Source organism: Phyllostomus discolor, chromosome 1, assembly GCF_004126475.2.
Source record: "Phyllostomus discolor isolate MPI-MPIP mPhyDis1 chromosome 1, mPhyDis1.pri.v3, whole genome shotgun sequence".
NCBI classification, from domain to species: Eukaryota; Metazoa; Chordata; class Mammalia; order Chiroptera; family Phyllostomidae; genus Phyllostomus; species Phyllostomus discolor.
Window position 1 is genome coordinate 29494452 of NC_040903.2, and position 20539 is coordinate 29514990.

The following is a 20539-nucleotide window of genomic DNA, read 5'->3' on the forward strand; positions in this document are numbered from 1 at the left end:
TAACTCAGAAGCTGACATTCTCATCGACCTTTACTATGATCATTTTCTGCAGGAAAGGGAGTCCGCCACCCTAAAACTTTCACGGGGCCACCCCTCGCTGTCTGATCTGGTGCCAACAATTCGCTCACACCAAGACTCCGTTTCCTCATTTGAAAAGTGAGGGGTTTGGAAGTCTTGAGTTTACATGGTCCTTTTACCACTAACATTTTGTAAATCAAAATGTATTCTTTAATACAGTGCTTCTCAGAAGAACAGTGATAATCCCACCAGTTTTGCTAAATTTCAGAAGGTAACAGACTTTTTTTTCTCAAGATTTGTTTTGGGAATATATAGAGACATTAAAATACTATTAGGCCTTTCATTCTAAAAATAGGTTCTAAGAAAAATGTCTAGAGTGTTTCTAAATAGCTCTCTTAAGAGGTGTAACCAACGGAGACCCATAAGCTTTAAATGGCTGGATGTGGACATGTGAAATAGTGACAGAGTATTAATAACTAGCAGCCCTCTCAAACAGTGAGCCAAATGAGAAGCCATTTGTTCTTGCTTTGCATGAAATTCAGCAGCACTGCCTATGAGGGGTGGAAGTATTGTGATTTCATCACATGGGGCAGCGTGGTGAGAAAGACCACACTATTTTGGAATGTAAGTGTCTCTCTCCAAGCAACCAGCAGACTGACGTCTAAAGACAGTGCTGAGCACAGGGCAGGGGTCAGATCTGGCGCTCAGAAGGCTATTTTAGAAATGGTGATTATTTTCGATCTATGTGTGAAGTGCACTTGGTGTCATGTAAAAGTCCCTGACACATTTCAACTAAAGTTTAAGCAGAAAACAAATACACAAGTAATCATACTACATAGTGATAGTGAGCTTCTTATTGTATTTCCACTAGGAAGGATATTCTCAAATGATTTATCTGCAATAAACTTAAAGATTTTTGCCTACACATTTTAAAGCAAATTTATCTAACAAATTTTTTTTAAATTTACAAAAAAAACCCTAATTTTTTTCATTATTGTGCACCTGGAACCACATGTCTCCATACCCCCCAAAACTTTATAGACTTTATCTGCAAAAAAAAAAAGTTCTGATAAGACCCAACATCAAAATTACTGAACAAGCTACAGCTACAAAATAGGCTGATACAAGTATGAATTTCTAAGTTTTATAAATCAGTTTTTCTCTCTAACTACTTTTTGCCCTACAGAAGAGTTATAAAACTAGCACATAAAGTTTCCATGTATGTTGCATCCAGGCTCCCTCAAGGTTAACTTAACACCTTATGCAACTATAGTATGGTATCAGAACCAGGAAATTAACATTGGTATAAATCTTTAACTAACTTAAGGACCTTATTCAAATACCCCTCAGTTCGCCATTCAGGATCCCACATCACAACTTAAAAAGTTGTCACTTTTTATTTTTGGCAAATAAACTAACCTTTAAATATAATAGAAGAACTTACGATTTAAAACTCTCTTTCCATGAAAAAAAAGAGAGAGAGAGAGTCTTTGTGGCAGGCAGACTCGAAGCTGGTCCCAATGATCCCTGCCTCCCGGTATTCAGGCCCCGTGTAAGCCCCTCCCTTTGAGTGTGGACTCACCTAGTGACTTGTTTCAGACCCATAGATGGTAATGGGATGGCACTTCCATCATAAATAAGAGTGTGACTTCTCTATTGCTAGCTTTCTTTCTGTAGGGGATGACATGATCTGTACATTCATCCAGTGGTATGCTGGTAAACCGGCTTCCCCCAAACAAAACAAAACTATCACTTATAGCACTTGCCAGATTGGAGAGGCCCACATAACAAAGACTTTAGAGTAGCCTCTGGACAACAGCCAGCTAAAACTGAGGCCTTCTGTCCACCAGCCCTTGAGGAACTGAAATTCTTCCAACAATCACACGAGCTTGAAATTTGGAACCTTCCCCAGTCAAGCCTTCAAATAAGACCCCAACCCTGGCCAACACCTTGATTGTACCCATATGGCAGACCTTGAAGCAGAGGACCCAGGTAAGTCACTGCCAGATTCAAGATCCACAGACTATACAATCTGTTAGGAGTGTTTACACCATAGCAATCAGCAAATGCTATAAAAGATAGTGTTGTTTTATTTTTCAGGAAGCCAGCTTAGCAGAACAGTCCTGGATGAATGCCTAAATCATGTCCTCTGCTACAGAAAGAAAGCTGTTTTTGTTGTATCTCCACTGAAAGGGAAATTACTGTCTTGCACTCGAACCAGATCAAGACATTATGTCACCACTAACTCATGGTCTCCAAGCACCACCACAGCCACCACTCCGTGGACATGCATGACTGTGTTGGTGGCAACACCATCTACCCAAGTCCTCAAGTCCTCGCCCTCAACCTCAACATGTGTGTGTAATTAATCATAAAGTACTGCTACTTTTACTTCCTCAAATCCATTTTTTCTTTCCCCATTTTATATTCTAGTAAAATTAAACTAGCTGGAGTTTCCTTAAGAAATGATAAATCTAGGCTGCTACTCCACCTGAAATGCCTTCTTTTTCTACCTTGTCCACATGGTAAACTTATATTCATTCCCTAAAACCCAACTCAGCTGCTACTTCCTCCTTGGAAGTAGCCTTTTCTAATAATGCCAGATGAAAAGAGTCCTTCCGTCCTCGCTGTGTTACCCCCACACCTTGTAAACTGATCACATTGTACAGCCACTAAAATTGTTTTTGTGTCCAGATCCCTGCTATGCTGAGTCTCTTGAAGGCAGAACTCTGTGTTACTCATCTCTTCATCCCCTGTATCAAACTATGTGCCTGGCACATTGTGGGTGCTAATAAGTGTTTGATAAAAGAATACATAGATAACTTTCCTAACATCCTTGTTCAATGAGCTGAAGTCAGAAGCTAAGAGGGAGCTACCTCCCAAGCTCTAAGTGTGCCTGGCAAGACCCTCCACCCCTCCCTTATGTCTGCTCTCCAACACTCACACCTTGCCACCAGCATCTGCCTGCTTGCAGAGCTGTGTCAGGCCCTCTCTCCCACTTATGTCAGTTAGCACAGGACATTTGGAATATCTGGGTCTTCCTCACCTTCGATATCCTTATATCCTGATGTCATCTTCTCAGTGAGGTTTTCTTCAGCAACACTTGGCTTAAAATTGCCTACCCCCATGCTCCCAAAGCTTCCTTGCTGGACATTTTCCATTGCACTTATCGCTATCTGATACGCATTTACTTATCTATGGTCTATTTATTTGCTTATTGCCAATCTCCTTCCAATATCATGTAAGCTCCATGAGGTCAAGGATTCTCAGGTATTTTGATTGCTGCTTTATCCCTACTGTGTATGGTCAGCACTCCATAATTATTGGAGAAATGAATGAATCACATTCAAAGGCTAATGTGGTGGCCTACTTGGAATAAAGCTTCTAGTAGCACAGCTGGGAGCAGGGCCATCACTACCAACTTAGTGGGCCACACAAGAGCTCACGCCATCCCTGCTGACCTGGTCCCCTCCCCTTCAGGCCAGCAAATTCTACACATGCTGTTTAGTCTTAAAATAATTCCCGAGTACAAGGAAAATGTCAGTAAAATTGCTAATGGATGAAAACCCTGCATTTAAATGTCTCACTTAAAAGCCAAGAGCAGGGTGTTACCCTTACAATAGAAAAAGTTGAGGAAATACCAACAGATAAACGCAGCTTAAATTAAGATGGGTGTGAATATTGTAAAACCACACAAACAGCCCTGAAAGAGAATATAAAATTCTATCCTTCTAACCAACACGAACCTGATTCTCATTAATACTTGGCACCCTTACCAGGGCCCATGGAACAGAGGACTGACAAATCAGCAAAGCAACATGCAATTGTTAAATTGTTTCCGCAGATGTTTTGATTTTTGCACATCATGAAATGACACCTTCAATACAGATCTCTGAATGAATTGAATCACAAACATTAAATCTAAATTCCAGCCACCTCCACATGATACCGAGCAACTGCCGAGGAGAAAAGTCAACAAACGACCCCACTGAGGTGGATGAAATGCAGGTGCTGCAGACACCGTCAGGGACATGACAAGGCGTTTCCAGAAAGACACGGCTGTCGTGGCCTGACCCTGTTGCTTTACATCTTTGTAAAATAAAAGTTAACACAAGTTATCTGACACTATATTACTCACACGTGGAGCCTTTTTGGCTCACAAAATGGAACCATACTTATCATTGATAGTGTATGTATAATGCCAACAAGCACACCAGGTCACCTGTGTTGCCTGAGGGTGAAAAGGGACCATGACACAACTGCCACCTCGACAGCCAGGCGGCCAGCGCTGGTGTGGCGGAAGGACTGCCATGTCCAGGGTGGCGGGCGAGATCAGGGGAGTAAGCGGCAAATGACTTTCAGAATATTTAGTTGGTAATAGCAGCGAGCCCTATCTTTTCCCTTTGCCAACTGATGTATATCTTCTTTTTTCAATTATGATTATAAAAAATTTTAATTCTGTCATGTTTCCATTTATTCCCAAATATGACATAACAGAGTTCTTGGGACACAGATAAAACCTTTAGTAAAATAACTTAGCAGTATGTAATTATTCTCCATTTAGGAAAAAAATAATAAAATAAGTTTATGTTGACTTTATATAATTTCTGAATTCTTCAAAAAATATGTTTTAAATCAAGCTATATTTTCCAATTAGCTTTTCAGATGATTTCAGGGTTGCATTTACATGGGAGATTGGTACATACTGAGAGGGAGATTGGTATAAAAATAACATGTTTAAGAACACAGTAAGCCTTCCAAACTTACATTACAGGCAGACAATTGTGTTACTTTTTTACTAAAACAGTCTCAGTAAAATTCAACTCAGAAATAGTGGGGTGATGTAATAACGTGCAGTACTAGAAATTGTGAGTATAAATTGAATGGTGAGAGAGATGCTTTACAATTCTCATACAGCAAACACTTTTTAAAAATTTCATTCCAATAACCACGTTGAAGCTCATCTTGATTATTCCGCTAGAGGCCATCTCAGGATTATGGCCCTCTTTGGTAACATGTTGGAGTCGGAACAGGAAAGCTATATCAATTGTGTGTTTGAAAAGACAGGAAACTTTTATGGTAACTTTGAACAATGAGACCTGGAGTGCAGGGTCGTTTTTTCCAGGAAACTCTGCTGCTTTTACAAGGGCGTCTAGGGCATGTGTAAGAAACGGAAAAATGGTGCCTTCCAGAAAGAAGATTTTAACTGCCTCTTGTTTCTTTTAACATTTTTTTTTCTTCCTTAATGGATGAAACAAAAAAAAACATATGCCCAGAATTTTTATTTACCTTTCAGGATTTTAGCAAAAGCTTAAAAGATAAACCTAAGGTGAATGGAAGATAGCAACCTGGCAGAGTTCCAATCCTGATTCCTCATCACAGTTTTAGAATCAAATCTTATTGAGTTAAATGTGAGAAGCAGGGTAACAAGGGACAGGTGTTGATACGTCATATGATCTGCTTTTCCACCACAAACTATTCAACTCTGAGCACAAGCCAAGGCACCCAAGACACGCAAGTGTTCAAAGCAGATAATTTAGCTCCTTTCCAAGGTGATACACTAAATATTTGCTTAACATTTATTAGGAGAGAGCTTGAAAGTCAAATGGAGAGAAAGAGGCTTTGGGTGGCAGGGTCCCAATTCACACACCCCACATGGCACAACAGAAGTCCTACCGTTCCTTCAGCCCGTCCTCTCGGAAGGCAGCTGGGTGACCACCATCTGTTGTTACTAGATAGTCTCCATGGGGTGTCAACACGACCCAGCACAAAGTCCCCACTAGATTCTCTCATTGTTATTTCCAATGCAAATATAAATACCCTTGGGAAAAGTTATGGAAAATTTAATCTTTTTTTTCATAAGTTTTTAGAGCTCCTTCAATCAAGTGTCATGGGCCACTATGTATGAAGCTGCTCCTAATTCAACAGAAAACTAATTTACAAAAAAGAGCTGGATTCCTTGGGAAATGCCTCCAGTAAGTCGGTTTAAATACCATCTGATGAGAACTTACTGTGGTGATGACGACTCATCCTTTCCTGAGACAATTCTGTATGTAGACAAATTTATTATCCATAAAGTTCTTACTTCAGTTAAGTCAGAGTTTTTTCATCTGTGGCTTTCAATCATTGGTTCTATCTTTGCCCTCTGGAAGCATATAGAAAAAGTATATGGCCCCCTCTTCCAGGCCACACCCAGAAATACCTGAGGATGACCACACAGCCTATCGGACTTTGCCCCTCCAGGTCCTCAACTGTTCTTCACATGAACAGATTTCGAACACGATTTTGGTTGTTAGTACCTTGACGTTTAATACATGTTTGTGTCTGCTCTTCATCAATACCTTACATCTAAGGTTTCTGACTATCATTAACCTGAAGTGTTCTTAACTGAGTGTATAGCAGTCAACACTAGAAAGAAAGCACTGAGCCCCCAGGCCAATCCTCAGGAACCACTCAGTGCTTCCTTATCTATTAGGCCCATGAGTTTGGACAGCTCGAGAAGAGCAAGTTACTATATTTTAGCTGGTTGTTCTGCCAACTGAAGCTCATTCAGAGAGAAGCTAAATTATTTCTGGGAATGTCATCCAACTCACTTTAAATCATAATTTGTTTTATATGAATAAAATTTGATTTATACATGAACTTTCAGGAACATATCAATTATATTAAGCAATGTACAACTATAGTCAACATATTTTAAACTCCCATTTACCTAAACATTTAGAGGGGCTACTTAAATGAAGGTTATTTATTTATTCACCCATTCCTAAAACTACTTATTAAGCACCTACTATGTGGTAGGCACTGTTCCAAACACTGGGTATACAATGATGTACAAAGTCAAGTTTCCTGCCACGTGGCCTTTATAAAATAAGACAGATGACCTACCGACAAGCAAAAAGAGATACGGCCAGGCTGCAATGAAAGGTAACAAGAGAATGATAGAAGGTGGTCGGAGCAGGTTTCTCTGCAGAGATGTCTTTTGAGCAGAGGGCTTAGAGTGAGGGGATAGATCCTTAAAGAGGAAGGGAAAAACATGGCAATTAAAATGAGGAAGAAGTTGACATTTTTGAGAAATATTTAGAAAGATCAGTGCAGCTGGGTCAGGGTTGGTGATACTAGCAGAGCTGGGAAGGCTTCCAAACCATGGCCAGTAGTTTATCTTATAATCTCAGTCTAATGGAAAGCCCCAGAAAGAGGAGTAGGGGAATGGCATCATCTAGTTTGTGTTTTTAAATTATCACTTTAAGAGCTAAGTAGAAAATTAATTAGAAGGTGGGAAGAGTGAGAAAAATATGTAAACCTTACATCTTTGAAAGAGGTGATGAAGTTTATACCATCCCAGAAACTCACATACTTCCTTTGAGTACGATATCAATAACAGTACTTACGATTCATGGAGAAGTTACTATGTGCCAGATAGTGTAGACCGTGTGTGAGCACTTCATGTAAATCATTCTTTAATATACACAAACAAACTCTATGAAGTGGATATTATCAGTATCATTACCGAAATAAGGACACTGAGGGTCGGCACTGCTAACTAAAGTTCCCGGGGTCTTAAAACTGACAACTGGCAGAGCTGTAGTTTGAATCAGGTTTCATCTGCCCCCAATCTTTCAAGTATATTCTCTGCAGTTGCTAGATAAATTTCTAATCTCCAGTGAACATACTTATTGGGATAAAAGTACAGTGCTTTTGAAAAGGATCCTCCTTTTCAAATGCAAAAGGAACAAATGCATTTGATCCTCCTCACAATTCTACATGAAGTGAGTACAGTACAGAGATATAGACTCTAATCTCTAGTCCTCTAGCTATATACACTTCTTTATTTATTTCCACAAGTATTAAGAATTTCTGTTAAGGAGCCTGTGGCAAAGCAATACTCCAAAGGGGAAAATCAATAGCAAAACATGTCAAGTGTTTCATGTTAAGGCCTCATTTCATGAGCAGAATTCCTCTGAAAAGTATTATTAGATATGAGTAGAGTGGTGGCAATCAGCATGGTCTCCTGGGTGTCTTCTAGAAGCAAGGCCAAGGCTGGACCTTCCAGGCCAAAGTAACCCTTCCCAAGCTCTCTGATAAAGTTACAGGCCTGTTATTCAACAAGCTGGGAAAGGGTGATAGTTACACATCAGAGGCATGGGGGTGCAATACCTGCTTCCTCTTTCAAATGCAGAGGCCTTCAGTGTACCATGCCTATTAAGTCACCCAGAAACTTTTGTTATCCTCTTGGCCCAGGAGTTATAAATTTCTCTCTAGCTGCTTGCTGATATTTCTAAGCTATTGCTTCTAACCCATGTATTTTTAGGGTTACCCAAATGGTTTATCAGCTATATCTTGATATCTTGAGGTACATTTCACTGATTCTATATAAATTATACTCTACTTCATACTACATGATACACACATTTATTAAATGCAACCTAAAGTACACTGTCAAAGTTCATTGTTATATAGTGTAATTTTAATGAGTATCTGAGGTCTCAAAGGACTCCAGTTAAAAACAATAGCATTTATACATCACACTATATCTTTTTTAAGTTAAATTTTAAATGTTATTAAATAACTATTTTCTCTTTAATGAACTAATAAGCAGTTCTCCATTATGTGAATAGCAGAGAAAAATAAGAATATACATAATAGTGTAATATAAGGAAAATACATTTTACTTTAAAATTATTTTCTGGATCCAAGATGGCAGAGGAGTAAGTGGAAGCTACACTAACCTCCTGCCAGGACTCATTTGGAATTACAGCTAAACTGTAGGGAAATCATCCTGAGTAACCAACTGAACACTAGCTGGAGAGAAGCCTTACAACCAAGGACAGACAGAAGAAACCACTTCATCATAACAAGACTGGTAGGGACTGTGGAAGAGGTGCGAGAGGGTAGCTGGGCTCCCATGGGTGGCAGCTGAAGTTCCAGAGGGGTATTTCAGCAGCTGGGAGTTTCCTCCTGAGAAGTGTGGGGCCTAAACCATAGCCTATTGCTCCAGAGCCACAAAGGAACTCAGATAACATACAACTGTGAAAAGTAGCAAGGTTTCTATCTGCCAGGGAGCAATAGTTAGAGACACAGAGAGCCCCTTAAAGGTCTAATGCACAAAATTTTGTTTTCAGCCCCTTACCCTAGACTCTGATAGAGGGAGAACAGAGTGGACTAGAGGTACTTGAGGAGAGTCTGGGGTTCGTGGCTCTGGGGAGAGAACTGAAGGAAGAGCCAGCAGGATCCCTGTGCTGAGTCATTCCTCATACTGCAGGAGCCATCTTTCTCCAGCAGAGCACTCTACTCTGAGTGGCATCAGCCTGAGGGGAAGCAAGAGCCCACCCCCAAGAATTACTCTGCCCCACCTTGTGGTGTTTAAACCTGACTGCTGACCACAGCTTGACTAGTTTAATGGTTGATCAGTTTAACAGCTGATTAATTCAACAACTTAGATGGCAAATACAAAGAAGCAGCTAAAATGGGAAGTCAAAAAATCAGACCCCAAATGAAAGAACAAAAGAAGTCTCCAGAAGAACTAGATGAAATGGAGGCAAGCAATTTATCAGATAGAGTTTAGAGTAATGATTATAGGATAGTCAACAGCATGAAAAAAAGACATAGAAACCATAAAAAAGGACCAGTGAGAAACAAAGAATGCAATATCTGAAATAAATAATACACTAGAAGGAATGAACAGTAGGTTGGATGAAGCAGAGGATCAAATCAGTGATTTGGAAGACAAGGTAGAAAAAAACACCCAGGCGGAGCAGGAAAAAGAAGAAGGAATTTTAAAAAATGAGGACAGCTTAAGAAATATTTTGAACAACATGAAGCGAAACTATACCTGCATCATGGGAATACCAGAAGAAGAGAGTGAGCAAGGGATCAAGAACCCATCTGAAGAAATAATGACCAAAAACTTCCCTACTCTGATGAAGGAAAAAGACGCACAAGTCCAGGAAGCTCAGAGAATCCCAAACAAGTTGCACCCAAAGAGGCCTACACCAAGACACATCATAATTAAAATGACAAGGCTTGAAGACAAGGAGAGAATCCTAAAAACTGCAAGAGAAAAGCAGGTAGTTACCTACAAGGGAGCACCAATTAGACTATGATTTGATTACTCATCAAAATAATTTCAGGCCAGAAGGGAGTGGCGTGAAATATTGAAGGTGATGAAAAGCAAGGACCTACAACCAAGACTACTTTACCCAGCAAGGCTATCATTTTAAATGGAAGGAGAAATAAGGAGCTTCCCAGACAAGAAAAAGCTAAAGGGGTTGTTAACACCAAACTAGTACAGCAACAGATGTTAAAGGGCTTGCTTTAAGAAGAAGAAAAAGAGAGAAGATAAAATAGAGGAAAACAGTCTAACAATAAAATGGCACTACATACATATTTATCAATAATCACCTTAAGTGTAAATGGCTTAAATGCTCAAAAACAAAAAGACATAGGGTAGCTGAATGGTTAAGAAAACAAGACCAGCCCTGGCTGGCGTAGCTCAGTGGATTGAGCGCAGGCTGCGAACCAAAGTGCCGCAGGTTCGATTCCCAGTCAGGACATATGCCTGGATTGCAGGCCACGGCCCCCAGCAACCGCACATTGATGTTTCTCTCCCTCTCTCTCTCTCTCTCTCTCTCTCTCTCTCTCTCTCTCCCTCTCTCTCTCTCTCTTTCTCCCTCTCTTCCCTCTCTAAAAATAAATAAATAAAATCTTTTTAAAAAATTAAAAAATAAAAATAAAATAAAAAAACAAGACCAATATGTATGCTGCCTCCAAGAGACCCATTTCTGATCAAAAGATACACACAGACTAAAGTAAACAGGCGGGAAAAGCTATTTCATGCAAATGGAAAATAAATAAAAAGCTGGGGCAGCAGTGCTTATATCTGACAAAATAGACTTTAAAACCAACACTATAGTAAGACACAAAGAAAGACACTACATAATGATACAGGGAACAATCCAAAAAGAAGATACAACCATACTAAACAGTCATACACCCAATATACGAGCATCTAAATATGTGATGCAAATCTTGATGGACATAAAGGGAAAGATCAACAGAAATATAGTCATAGTCAGGGATTTTAACACCCCTTTGACTTCAATTGATAGATCTTCCAGACAGAAAACCAACAAGGAGACGGCAGCCTTAAGTGACACAATAGATCGAATGGATTTAATTGATATCTTCAGAGCATTTCATCCCAAAGCAGCAGAATATACATACTTTTCAAGTGCACATGGAATGTTTTCTAGGATAGACCACATGTGAGGACATAAAACAAGTCTCAATAAAGAAGATTGAAATCATATCAAGCATCTCCTCTGACCATAATGATATGAACTACAAATCAATGATATGAAACTAGAAATCAATCACAAGGAGAACACTGAAAAACATGCAAAGACATGGAAACTAAATAACAATGTTATTAAACAATGGTCAACAATATCAAGGAAGAAATCAAAAGATACCTTGAAACAAATGAAAATGGGGACACAAGGAGCCAAAATCTGTGGGACACTGGGAAAGCAATCCTAAAAGGAAAATTTGTAGCAATACAGGCCTATCTCAAAAAACAAGAAAAAGCTCAAATAAACACTCTAACTGTACACTTAAAGGAACTTGAATAAGAACAAACAAAGCCCAAAGTGAGATGAAGGAAGGAAATAATAAAAATCAGAGCAGAAATAAATGATATAGAGTCTAAAAAACGATACAGAAGATCAATGAATCCAAGAACCAGTTCTTAGAATTATTTTCTATAATACCTTTTACTTTCAACAAATTAATTTTGCTTATTAAATTTAGCTTCAGGTCCCATGCTCATCGTAAGTGATAGTAGGCAGCAATGGCCTGAAAGTATAATTATAAAATTAAATATGATAAGTGTAATAACAAAAAAAACAGCCTAATTCCCCAAAGGACACCTGAAAACTGTCTGTAAATTATTATCCATTATAACAGAAAATGGAAAACTCTCCCATGAGAACATTTCTCAGGATGAACCAGGTCAGGAGAAAAACAAATTTTACCTAAAAAGTGCCCTGAAGACTGTGAGCACCTCAACTCGAACTTTGCAACTAATTTAACTTGAGAGCAGCGATTGAATTATAGTAAAGATGGTCACAATGAAATAAGAGTTTTCTAGAAGCTGAATGTACTCTCTTCCTTTGTCTTATTTATGCACATATGTAGGTCCATAGAGGAATTAGAGAGAAGAGATGTCAGTGACATCGTTTGAAATTAAGGAGAAATGGAACTAGAATCCAGAAGCAGCCTTCAGTATTCTACTTAATTTTCTTATCTTGTTTGTTTGTTTGTTTGTTTATATTTTAGAGAGAGGGAAAGGGAAGGAGAAAGAGAGGGAGTGAAACATCGATGCAAGAGACGCATCAATCAGTTGCCTCTTGTATGTGTCCCATCTGGTGCCTGAACCCCAACCCAAGAATCAAACCCACGACCTTTTGCTTTGTGGGATGACATGCAACCAATTGAACCACACTAGTCAGGGCCACCTAATTTTCTTTTAACCGTATAGTATTTCACATTTTTTCCAATCCTTTAACACTTAGCATACGTTATAAATAGTTTTCATGCTCTCAATTTTATTAGCACTTCTTTTCAATCCACTATTTGATAACTATTGCTGATGTTTATTTATTGAGCTGTCTCTAAACACCAGGCACTATTCCAAACTCTCTGTCATTTAAATCTCACATGAATTTTATAAAGTAAATACAACTATTATGTTGTATTTATAAACTCAAAGGTGGCCCCAAAAGACATGTCCATGTCCTAACCTCTGGAACCCTGACTGGAACCTTATTTGAAAAAAGGTGATTGCAGACGCCACTAAGTTAAGGGCCTTGAGAGGATGAGACCATCTTAGGTTGTCAGGATGGGTCTTACATCCAATGACAAGTGTCTTCATAAGGGACAGAAGAGAAGGCCACGTGAAGAAGGAGCAGAGACTGGGGTGATGTGGCCACAAGTCTAGGAACACTGGAAACCACCAGAAACCAGCAAAGGAGGGAAATAAGTCCCCCAGGATCCCCAGAGGTGACATGGCCCTGCCAGATTTTGGCCTTCTGGCTTCCAGAAATGTGTGAGGATAAATTTCTGTTGTTGAAGCCACCCAGCTCACAGTAATTTGTGACAGTAGCCCTAGGAAACTAATACAATCACCCCATCATACTGCCACTGTTCTAGCAATCGTAAGGGGGCTCTTGACTGCCATCCAGTTTCACTCCTGGGAAAGGCCCAACAGAGCTTCTCCCTCATTTGACCATGAAGGCAGCCTCTGCAGATGGTTTTTTACTGCAGAGCTTTCCTGAATGCTCTGTCTACTGATAGTCCTTTTGTTACTTCAAAAGCTCAGGATCGCCCTGGCTGGCATAGCTCAGTGGATTGAGTGCGGGCTGGGAACCAAAGTGTCCCAGGTTCAATTCCCAGCCAGGGTACATTCCTGGGTTGCAGGCCATAACCCCCAGCAACCGCACATTGATGTTTCTCTCTCTCTCCCTCCCTCCCTTCCCTCCCTAAAAATAAATAAATAAAAATCTTTTTAAAAAAAGCTCAGGATCTACTGTTTCTATTCTACCTAGTTTTTATTCATAGCAATGCAGGCTTTTTACAATTCAAATAATAAATAACTTTTCCTGTTAAAAACATACTATATACACTAATTAAATCAGTACAAATAACATGCAATCTATTTGCACTTGAAAATGCATTTCAAGCTAATATCTCTATTCTGAAAATTTCTTAACATTTCAATTCAGAAAGTAATTGTCATTATTTTAACACGTGCTTTTAAAGTGTATGCTTAGTATTTCAAATATTCCCTGACATTCTCTTCATTGATTCACACTTACTGAAAATTATCTCTAATCCTATTGGATACTGGGCTGGGCGGTCTCTGACCCTCTGCATCTACCCTTCCCCCTCCTTGCCCTGCTCTGAGTGCCAGTGTTGACCAGGAAAGTCACCCAGCATCTCACCCACACCTGATGTAGATGATGCGATATGGGACTTTTGACCTGATGATATTTAGATGAGATTTTGGATCTTATCTACTGAGCTCCCATTAACTGCAAGTCCTTGCCCAATGGTTGTTGGTGAGTTCAGTGGCAGGCCCTGAGAGATGGACAGGCAGGAGGAGAGTGAGGTCAGGGTATTTGTTTCTTCTCTATCCCTGAAGAACTGTGGTGGTCTTCTGCCTTGGGTCATAGCACTTGGACCGTTGGGAACCCCCTGACCCCTACCTAAACCCCTCTCCAGGGGCTGCCCACCCTCTTCCCTCTTCGAGTCTCAGGTGGTGTAACTGCATCCCCCTATTGTGGGACCCTGATGTCTCCCATCACTTCTTTGTTCTCTTAAGCCTAACTACACTTCCACGAACAGCCTGTCCAATAAATACTTTCCATCACCCCATTGGGTATATGCTCTCTGTCATCTGCCAGACCCTCACTGAAGTAGCTACTGAGTACCGTGGCTGACAGCATCAGTAAAACACACTGAATAGTTACTTCCCATACATAAAATTATTCCAGGGTTTCAAAAATTTTCTAGTTTAAAAGAATTACAAATGGCGATGACTGGTGTGGTTTCTTTTTTTCTTCTTTAACAACAACAACAAAATGTGGTAGCTTGGGATGATTTTGTTCCTGTCAGATACTTCTGCTACAACTGACTCTTATCACCGAATGACTTTGGTTCCAAAATACCTGTCATCACCATCACCGATGCACTCGGGGAAGGCAAGGCTACAGCCAAAAAGCATGATATGTTGATAGCAACCGAGGCGGTGCAGGTACATGAAGAATTTGAGGAATGTCTCCATTTCCATGTTTTTGACGATTGAGAGGGGAGTTGTCGTTGCAGCGTGGTAGGGCAGCATCTGACACTGGCTGTGGGTGATGTTCATGCAGGCACCTGGGAAGTCCAGATAATTACAGTTAGGAGCGGATGCATCAGAATTACCTGTTCACAAACAGCTGATGTGAAAAGTTAATGCGTTCATAAGATAAAATATATTTTGTAAGAATGCTAACAGATATACAATCAGACATAAACACACAGGATTATATGTGGACGGCACACATATACACATGTGTGATAATGAAGTCAAGGCACTTATATTCACAGAAGATTGTGTCCTGAGCAAATGTGTGGAAAAAACACACCTAGCTGGTGGGCATGTAACTTGGCAGTCACTGTTCTGGATCACAGCTGAGCAGGGCAATATGCATCAAAAAATTCTTTTGAACATGCGTACGATTTGACACTGTAATATCTTTTCTAAAAAATTTATCTTAAGGAAATGATTGTGAACATGGATTTATCTACAGGAATCTTCATCATTACATAGTTTATAATTTTTTAACATTTTTAATTATTGATTTTGGAGAGAGAGAGGAGGGAGAGAGACAGAGAAAGAAAGAGACGAAGAGACAGGCAGAGAAGCATTGATTTGTTGCTTCACTTATTTACTCATTCATTGGTTGATTCTTCTTTATGACCCCATGGGGGATCAAACCCCCAACCTTAGCGCATTGGCACGATGCTCCAAACAACTGAGCTACCTGGCCAGGGCAGTTTCCAATTTTTAAATAATAAAAATCACCTAGGCAGTCAACAAAGAAGACTGGATTAAAATATTATTGAATAAACAACAGAATACTTAACTTAGATATATGAAAGATGCTTTAAAAGACTTAATCACACAGACTGATGCTTATAATTTTATTTATTATAATAAAGATAGCAAGTCACAAAATAATTTGTATATCATAATCCTGTATTTAAAAATACATGATTATACAAGGATTTCCAATCCTGACTGTGTCAACAGTTCAGGGTCAGCCCCAAGACCCTGGTGTCATTTCCCACAGCTGGCTTCTCTCCTGGGCACTGCTACCTACACATCCATTCCTTCTTCTTTATCCCATACATTTGCATGGTTGGTCTGATATAAACTAAAATATTAATATGGCATTCTAGGAGAGAGTTATATTGGGTTGACCAAAAAGTCCATTTAGTTTTTTCTGTAAAATGAAAGACACATTTTTCACTTTCACCAATAACTTTATTGATTTGGATATTTTGAGGATGTCGACTCTCTCCCGCTATTGGCTTCTAGTGGGTAAAGGCCAAGGGTTCTGCTAAACATCTTCCAATGCATAAGACAGCCTCACAGCAAAGAATTATTTGGCCAAAATGTCAATAGTACCAAGGAACGTCTCAAACCACTCTTGACACATTCAATCAGTCACAGCCCCTTCTCCATACATTGCACAAATCTTTTTTTTGTGTTTGAGTTGCATTTTTACTTTTCTTAAAATAATAAAGTATAATATGCTATAAATTTTATACATTTTCTTCCATCTTCAATGTTAAAATGGCTGCACAAAAATTCACCAATTTTGATAAGGTTTTTAAAAATGCATGCTGATATAACAGTTGTTACAACATAATATAAATTGTTTTAAATTAAATTAAAGACAACTAAGCACGTCTAGAGCCATCATATGGGAAAAACTAAATGAACTTTTGTCCAACCCGATATTTTTCTTTAGTCAATTCTGTATTCTCTTATTGATTTATATAAAGATTTATTATGTTTATTTAAAAAAATTGAAATTTTGGCTATTATTTAAGCAGGCTACTACCCCAAAGCAGAATATTCAGGCTTTGGAAATGCAGTAGAAATATTGATTTTAGTTATGCTGGGGAGGGGGAAAGCAAGGAGAGAAAGTTCAACAAGAGAGGGAACATCTGTTCTGATCACTGTATAATTCCTAGTCAAAGAAATGAAGAGAAAAATCTTTGTAAGCCCAAGGCTAACTTTATTTTAATAAAGATAATGTTGAAAAAAAGTAAGGCTGCATCTCTGACAAAATGGCCAGACTAACCCTTTGACCTGTAATACAGAAAGTACAACCTATCACAGGATTCCCAAACCCCTTTTCTGCTTCACTCATTCACACAGATCACCTCCAAGACCCTCGCATTGCCTGTCTTCCCTGATCTACTTCTAAGTGCCCTGCCTAGTCTCGGGCTTCTTACAAGCCTCTCTGAAAACCACCCCAGCCATACAGGAAGTCATTCCTTCAGATGGCCAGATTGTAGCCATTAGCTCAAAGAGACTTACAGTTCACAAAAAGACACAGTTCCTCCTTGTTATATAATATTTACTGATCATCCAAAATACACTAAGCTCAGTGGACATGATCCAAATATGATTTCCACTTTGAATGGCAACCAGTGACATGCAGAACTTCTCTGTATGCTAGATACTAGTGTAGACATGGCAAAAAAAAAATACATGCACAACACTTTTTTGGACCCCATCAAACTCAAAATACAGAACAGTTAAGAAAGGAAAGGGATGAAGAAAAATCCAAATTAAAATATGCACACAAAACTCAAATAGACACATACACACATGAGTTCAGCTTTGCATGAGTGCTGAGAGAGAGAGTTCTGGGCAAGGGTCACGAATATGGCCTTCAAGTCACTCAGTGCGGGGAGTTACAACACATTTCAGTGTGGGAGAGCATTGTGGGGGTGGGGGGGGATGTACAGACAGGAGACTTCAAAAGGACACAGTTAGCTGAGTATATGGTACTACAAGCAGAGACGCTTGCTTATCAGAGCTGAGAGCAAACTTTTCTCCACCAAAAACATGAAATCATTTGTGGAAATTTTAGTCTTAGGAAAACATTTGTTGAAAACAAACCTTGTGCCAGGGTTCAAAACAGGGACTCAGATTCCCTCATTCATAATTACCTCATTTTCACAACCCAGTTAAGTAATAACACATCTATGTTATCCGTGAAGAAATAATTTCAGAAAGGCTAAGGTATCTGCCCAATAGTGCACAGCTATTATGTGGAAATTCCAGATTTTCAAGCCTATGTATTCAGAGTAACTTCTGTTTGGAGTCACCTCAGGCTAATGAAAAGGGGGTTATTATGTTAAAAACTTATTAAAGAGGATAATTCTTAATGGCCCATGAAAGGAAGAGGCTAAAAAACATATAATAATATATCACAAGGTCTATATTTATATTCACAGATAACATACCCATGTATACTGACCACATGCTATCATTTGTTCTATATTACATTATTTTCTTTAGGGGTCATCCGCTTTGGGGTTTATAAACTTGAGGGTGAACCACACTTGAAGCAATTAGATGACCAAAAGTCTTAGTCACTCCACCTCGCCAAAGAAAACACTGAACATTGAGAGGTCTTTTGAAAAAATAATATAGGAAAATCGCATTTTGGTGGCTTGTACTATGTTCAAGACAGTGTGAGTTTCTCAAAAGAAAAAAGTATGTCAACTATAATTGAAAAAATTTTTTAAATTACTTTTTAAAAAAGATATTTCCCCCTCTAATAGCAAATTCCCTTAGGAAAAAAAGGACTCGAACTCAGGAAATTATAACATAGTAGTGTGGACCTTAAGAATAAGTTTCAAAATAATTGGTATAGACAGAAATATATTGTTTCCTATCTGTATGATGGTTTTCTAAAGTTTTCCAAAGTACTGTCACATTATAAAATATAACCTTAGTAATACAGTATATCCTCATTATAAATTAAGAAATTAAGGCTCTCACAGCTACGTAGGTAGGAAGACGGTGGATAGAAAGGTAGATAGGCAGACAGACAGAAAGTGATCTGCAGTAGGACACAGTAACAGAAGCGGGCAGATACACACACAGGTCTCCACCAAATGAAAACTAATAAAACATCAATTTTCTAAACTACTTTGCTATATTTTTTCTAATCACCTAACCAGAACCTTGGTAACTTGCTGACTTCGTAGGGACGATTGCATGTGTAATTGGAGGGCTACTGGGCAGAATTCCATCACATCAGGGGGCGGTATTTTATCAGAGCATGGTTGATTTGTCCTAATCTACCTAAACTGAATTGCTCATTTAACTGAATTGCTTCACAGGTCTCCCTTGTGGGTGCTTCTACATTTGTTGTTCTTACTTCTAGATCCTGAGAAATTGGTGGAGTGGTAAAGGCCAGACCTCTGTGCACTCTGCAAACCTTCTCAATGGTTTGGGAAGAAACTCCTGGCAGAGTTGGCTTTCTTCACTGGTTTCCCTTTTTCAGTCCTCTCATCCAGTTTGTCATCAATTTTGTTGCTGCTTCTCTGATGATATCTTTCATTCCCTCCTCTTTAGTTTAAATTCTAGCTCTTTTCTGGTTATATATACCATCTGGGGCCTTCTCACATTCACCACTTTTACCTAAATATTTTTGTCCTTAATATTTACTGAAGGACTATAACACCCCTGACATTGTTCTTGGCCCTTTCACATCAGCTCATTGGCCCTTCCTGCAAGTTACTAACTCTGTTTTACAGCTGCGGAAGCAAGGTTAAGCAATTTTCTGCAAGATTCATGCAGTTAGTAAATGCAAAAACTAGAATTCAACTACAGTCATCCCCTCCAAAATCCAAGTCTCTTTCCTCCAAAAGCTGCTCCATGATCCAAATGTTATAGTTGAAGGTATCTTCTCACTGGGTTTATACCACTGAGGGTGGGGCCCCATGAGTTCTGCAGTAGCGAGTGGGGTCTTCCTCACTGTTCATTCAATAAATATTTATTGCACCCCGAGCACTGCTCTGGGTGCAGAGCAAGTGACACTGTGCTCAACAAAGTCCCTGCCCTTGTGGAGCTGATAGTCCAGTCAGGTTGGAGGGGGACAGAAACTAAACAAAGAAACAAACAAAAATAGTGTCTGGCATTGTTATACATAGTCACAATCCTAATCTCAGCAAGAACCAAAAAAAAACAAACAACTTTTTTGCTTTTTTGCCTCCATAATTATGCAAAGACTAACATGACCATAAATCTATTGGTAGGACCAGTGGAGGACTATTTTGAAGGTGAATTCCTCCTCTAAGAAACAGATGGGAGCTAAATATTTAAGAGGTAGGAATATGATAAAATTCAGATGCTATGAAGAAATTCAACCTACTCTTTCAGTTTTTTAATAATTTATATTCATGCTCAAGCATTTGGCTTGTTGCATCCTATCTTCATTGTTCCTATTATGATGTTTAAGTTGTCATCCTTGCCTGTTTACTGAGGATTCATCCACAGCCATCAAATAAAAACATCAAAGGGAAGCAACTCCCTCCCCGCGACTCACCCCTGGACTGCAGAGCAGCAGCTGAAAGACAACAGGGGGAGCTGCCCTGTCTTTCACATAAAGGGTGTCTTTCACATAAAGGGTGTGCCTTTTGCAACATTACTGGCTGTGTTCCCTATGCTGTGCGTTACCGCCCATGACTATTCTGTAACTACCAATCTGCACTTCTCAATCCCATCTCCATTTTCACCCAAGACTCTGAAAATATCAGGGAGTGCTTTGTATTATTTAAAAAAAAAAAGGTAAAAAAGGTATTCAGGTGATTTTTATAACAGCCCCTAAGAGGTAAATAATTTTAATTTAGTATAGTATAACTACTTGAGATTTGAGCTACTCACCTA

General features: G+C 39.2%; 1 protein-coding gene across 2 annotated transcripts in view; it reads right to left on the reverse strand.

Moving 5' to 3' along the window:
- CORIN (corin, serine peptidase) overlaps positions 1–20539 on the reverse strand; it is a 188166-nt gene that overhangs the window by 112623 nt on the left and 55004 nt on the right. For both annotated transcript variants that reach the window (XM_028507033.2, XM_028507034.2), the window contains exon 4: positions 14745–14952. In XM_028507033.2, the coding sequence (XP_028362834.1) occupies positions 14745–14952 (208 nt within the window). The remainder of the gene's footprint in view (positions 1–14744; positions 14953–20539) is intronic.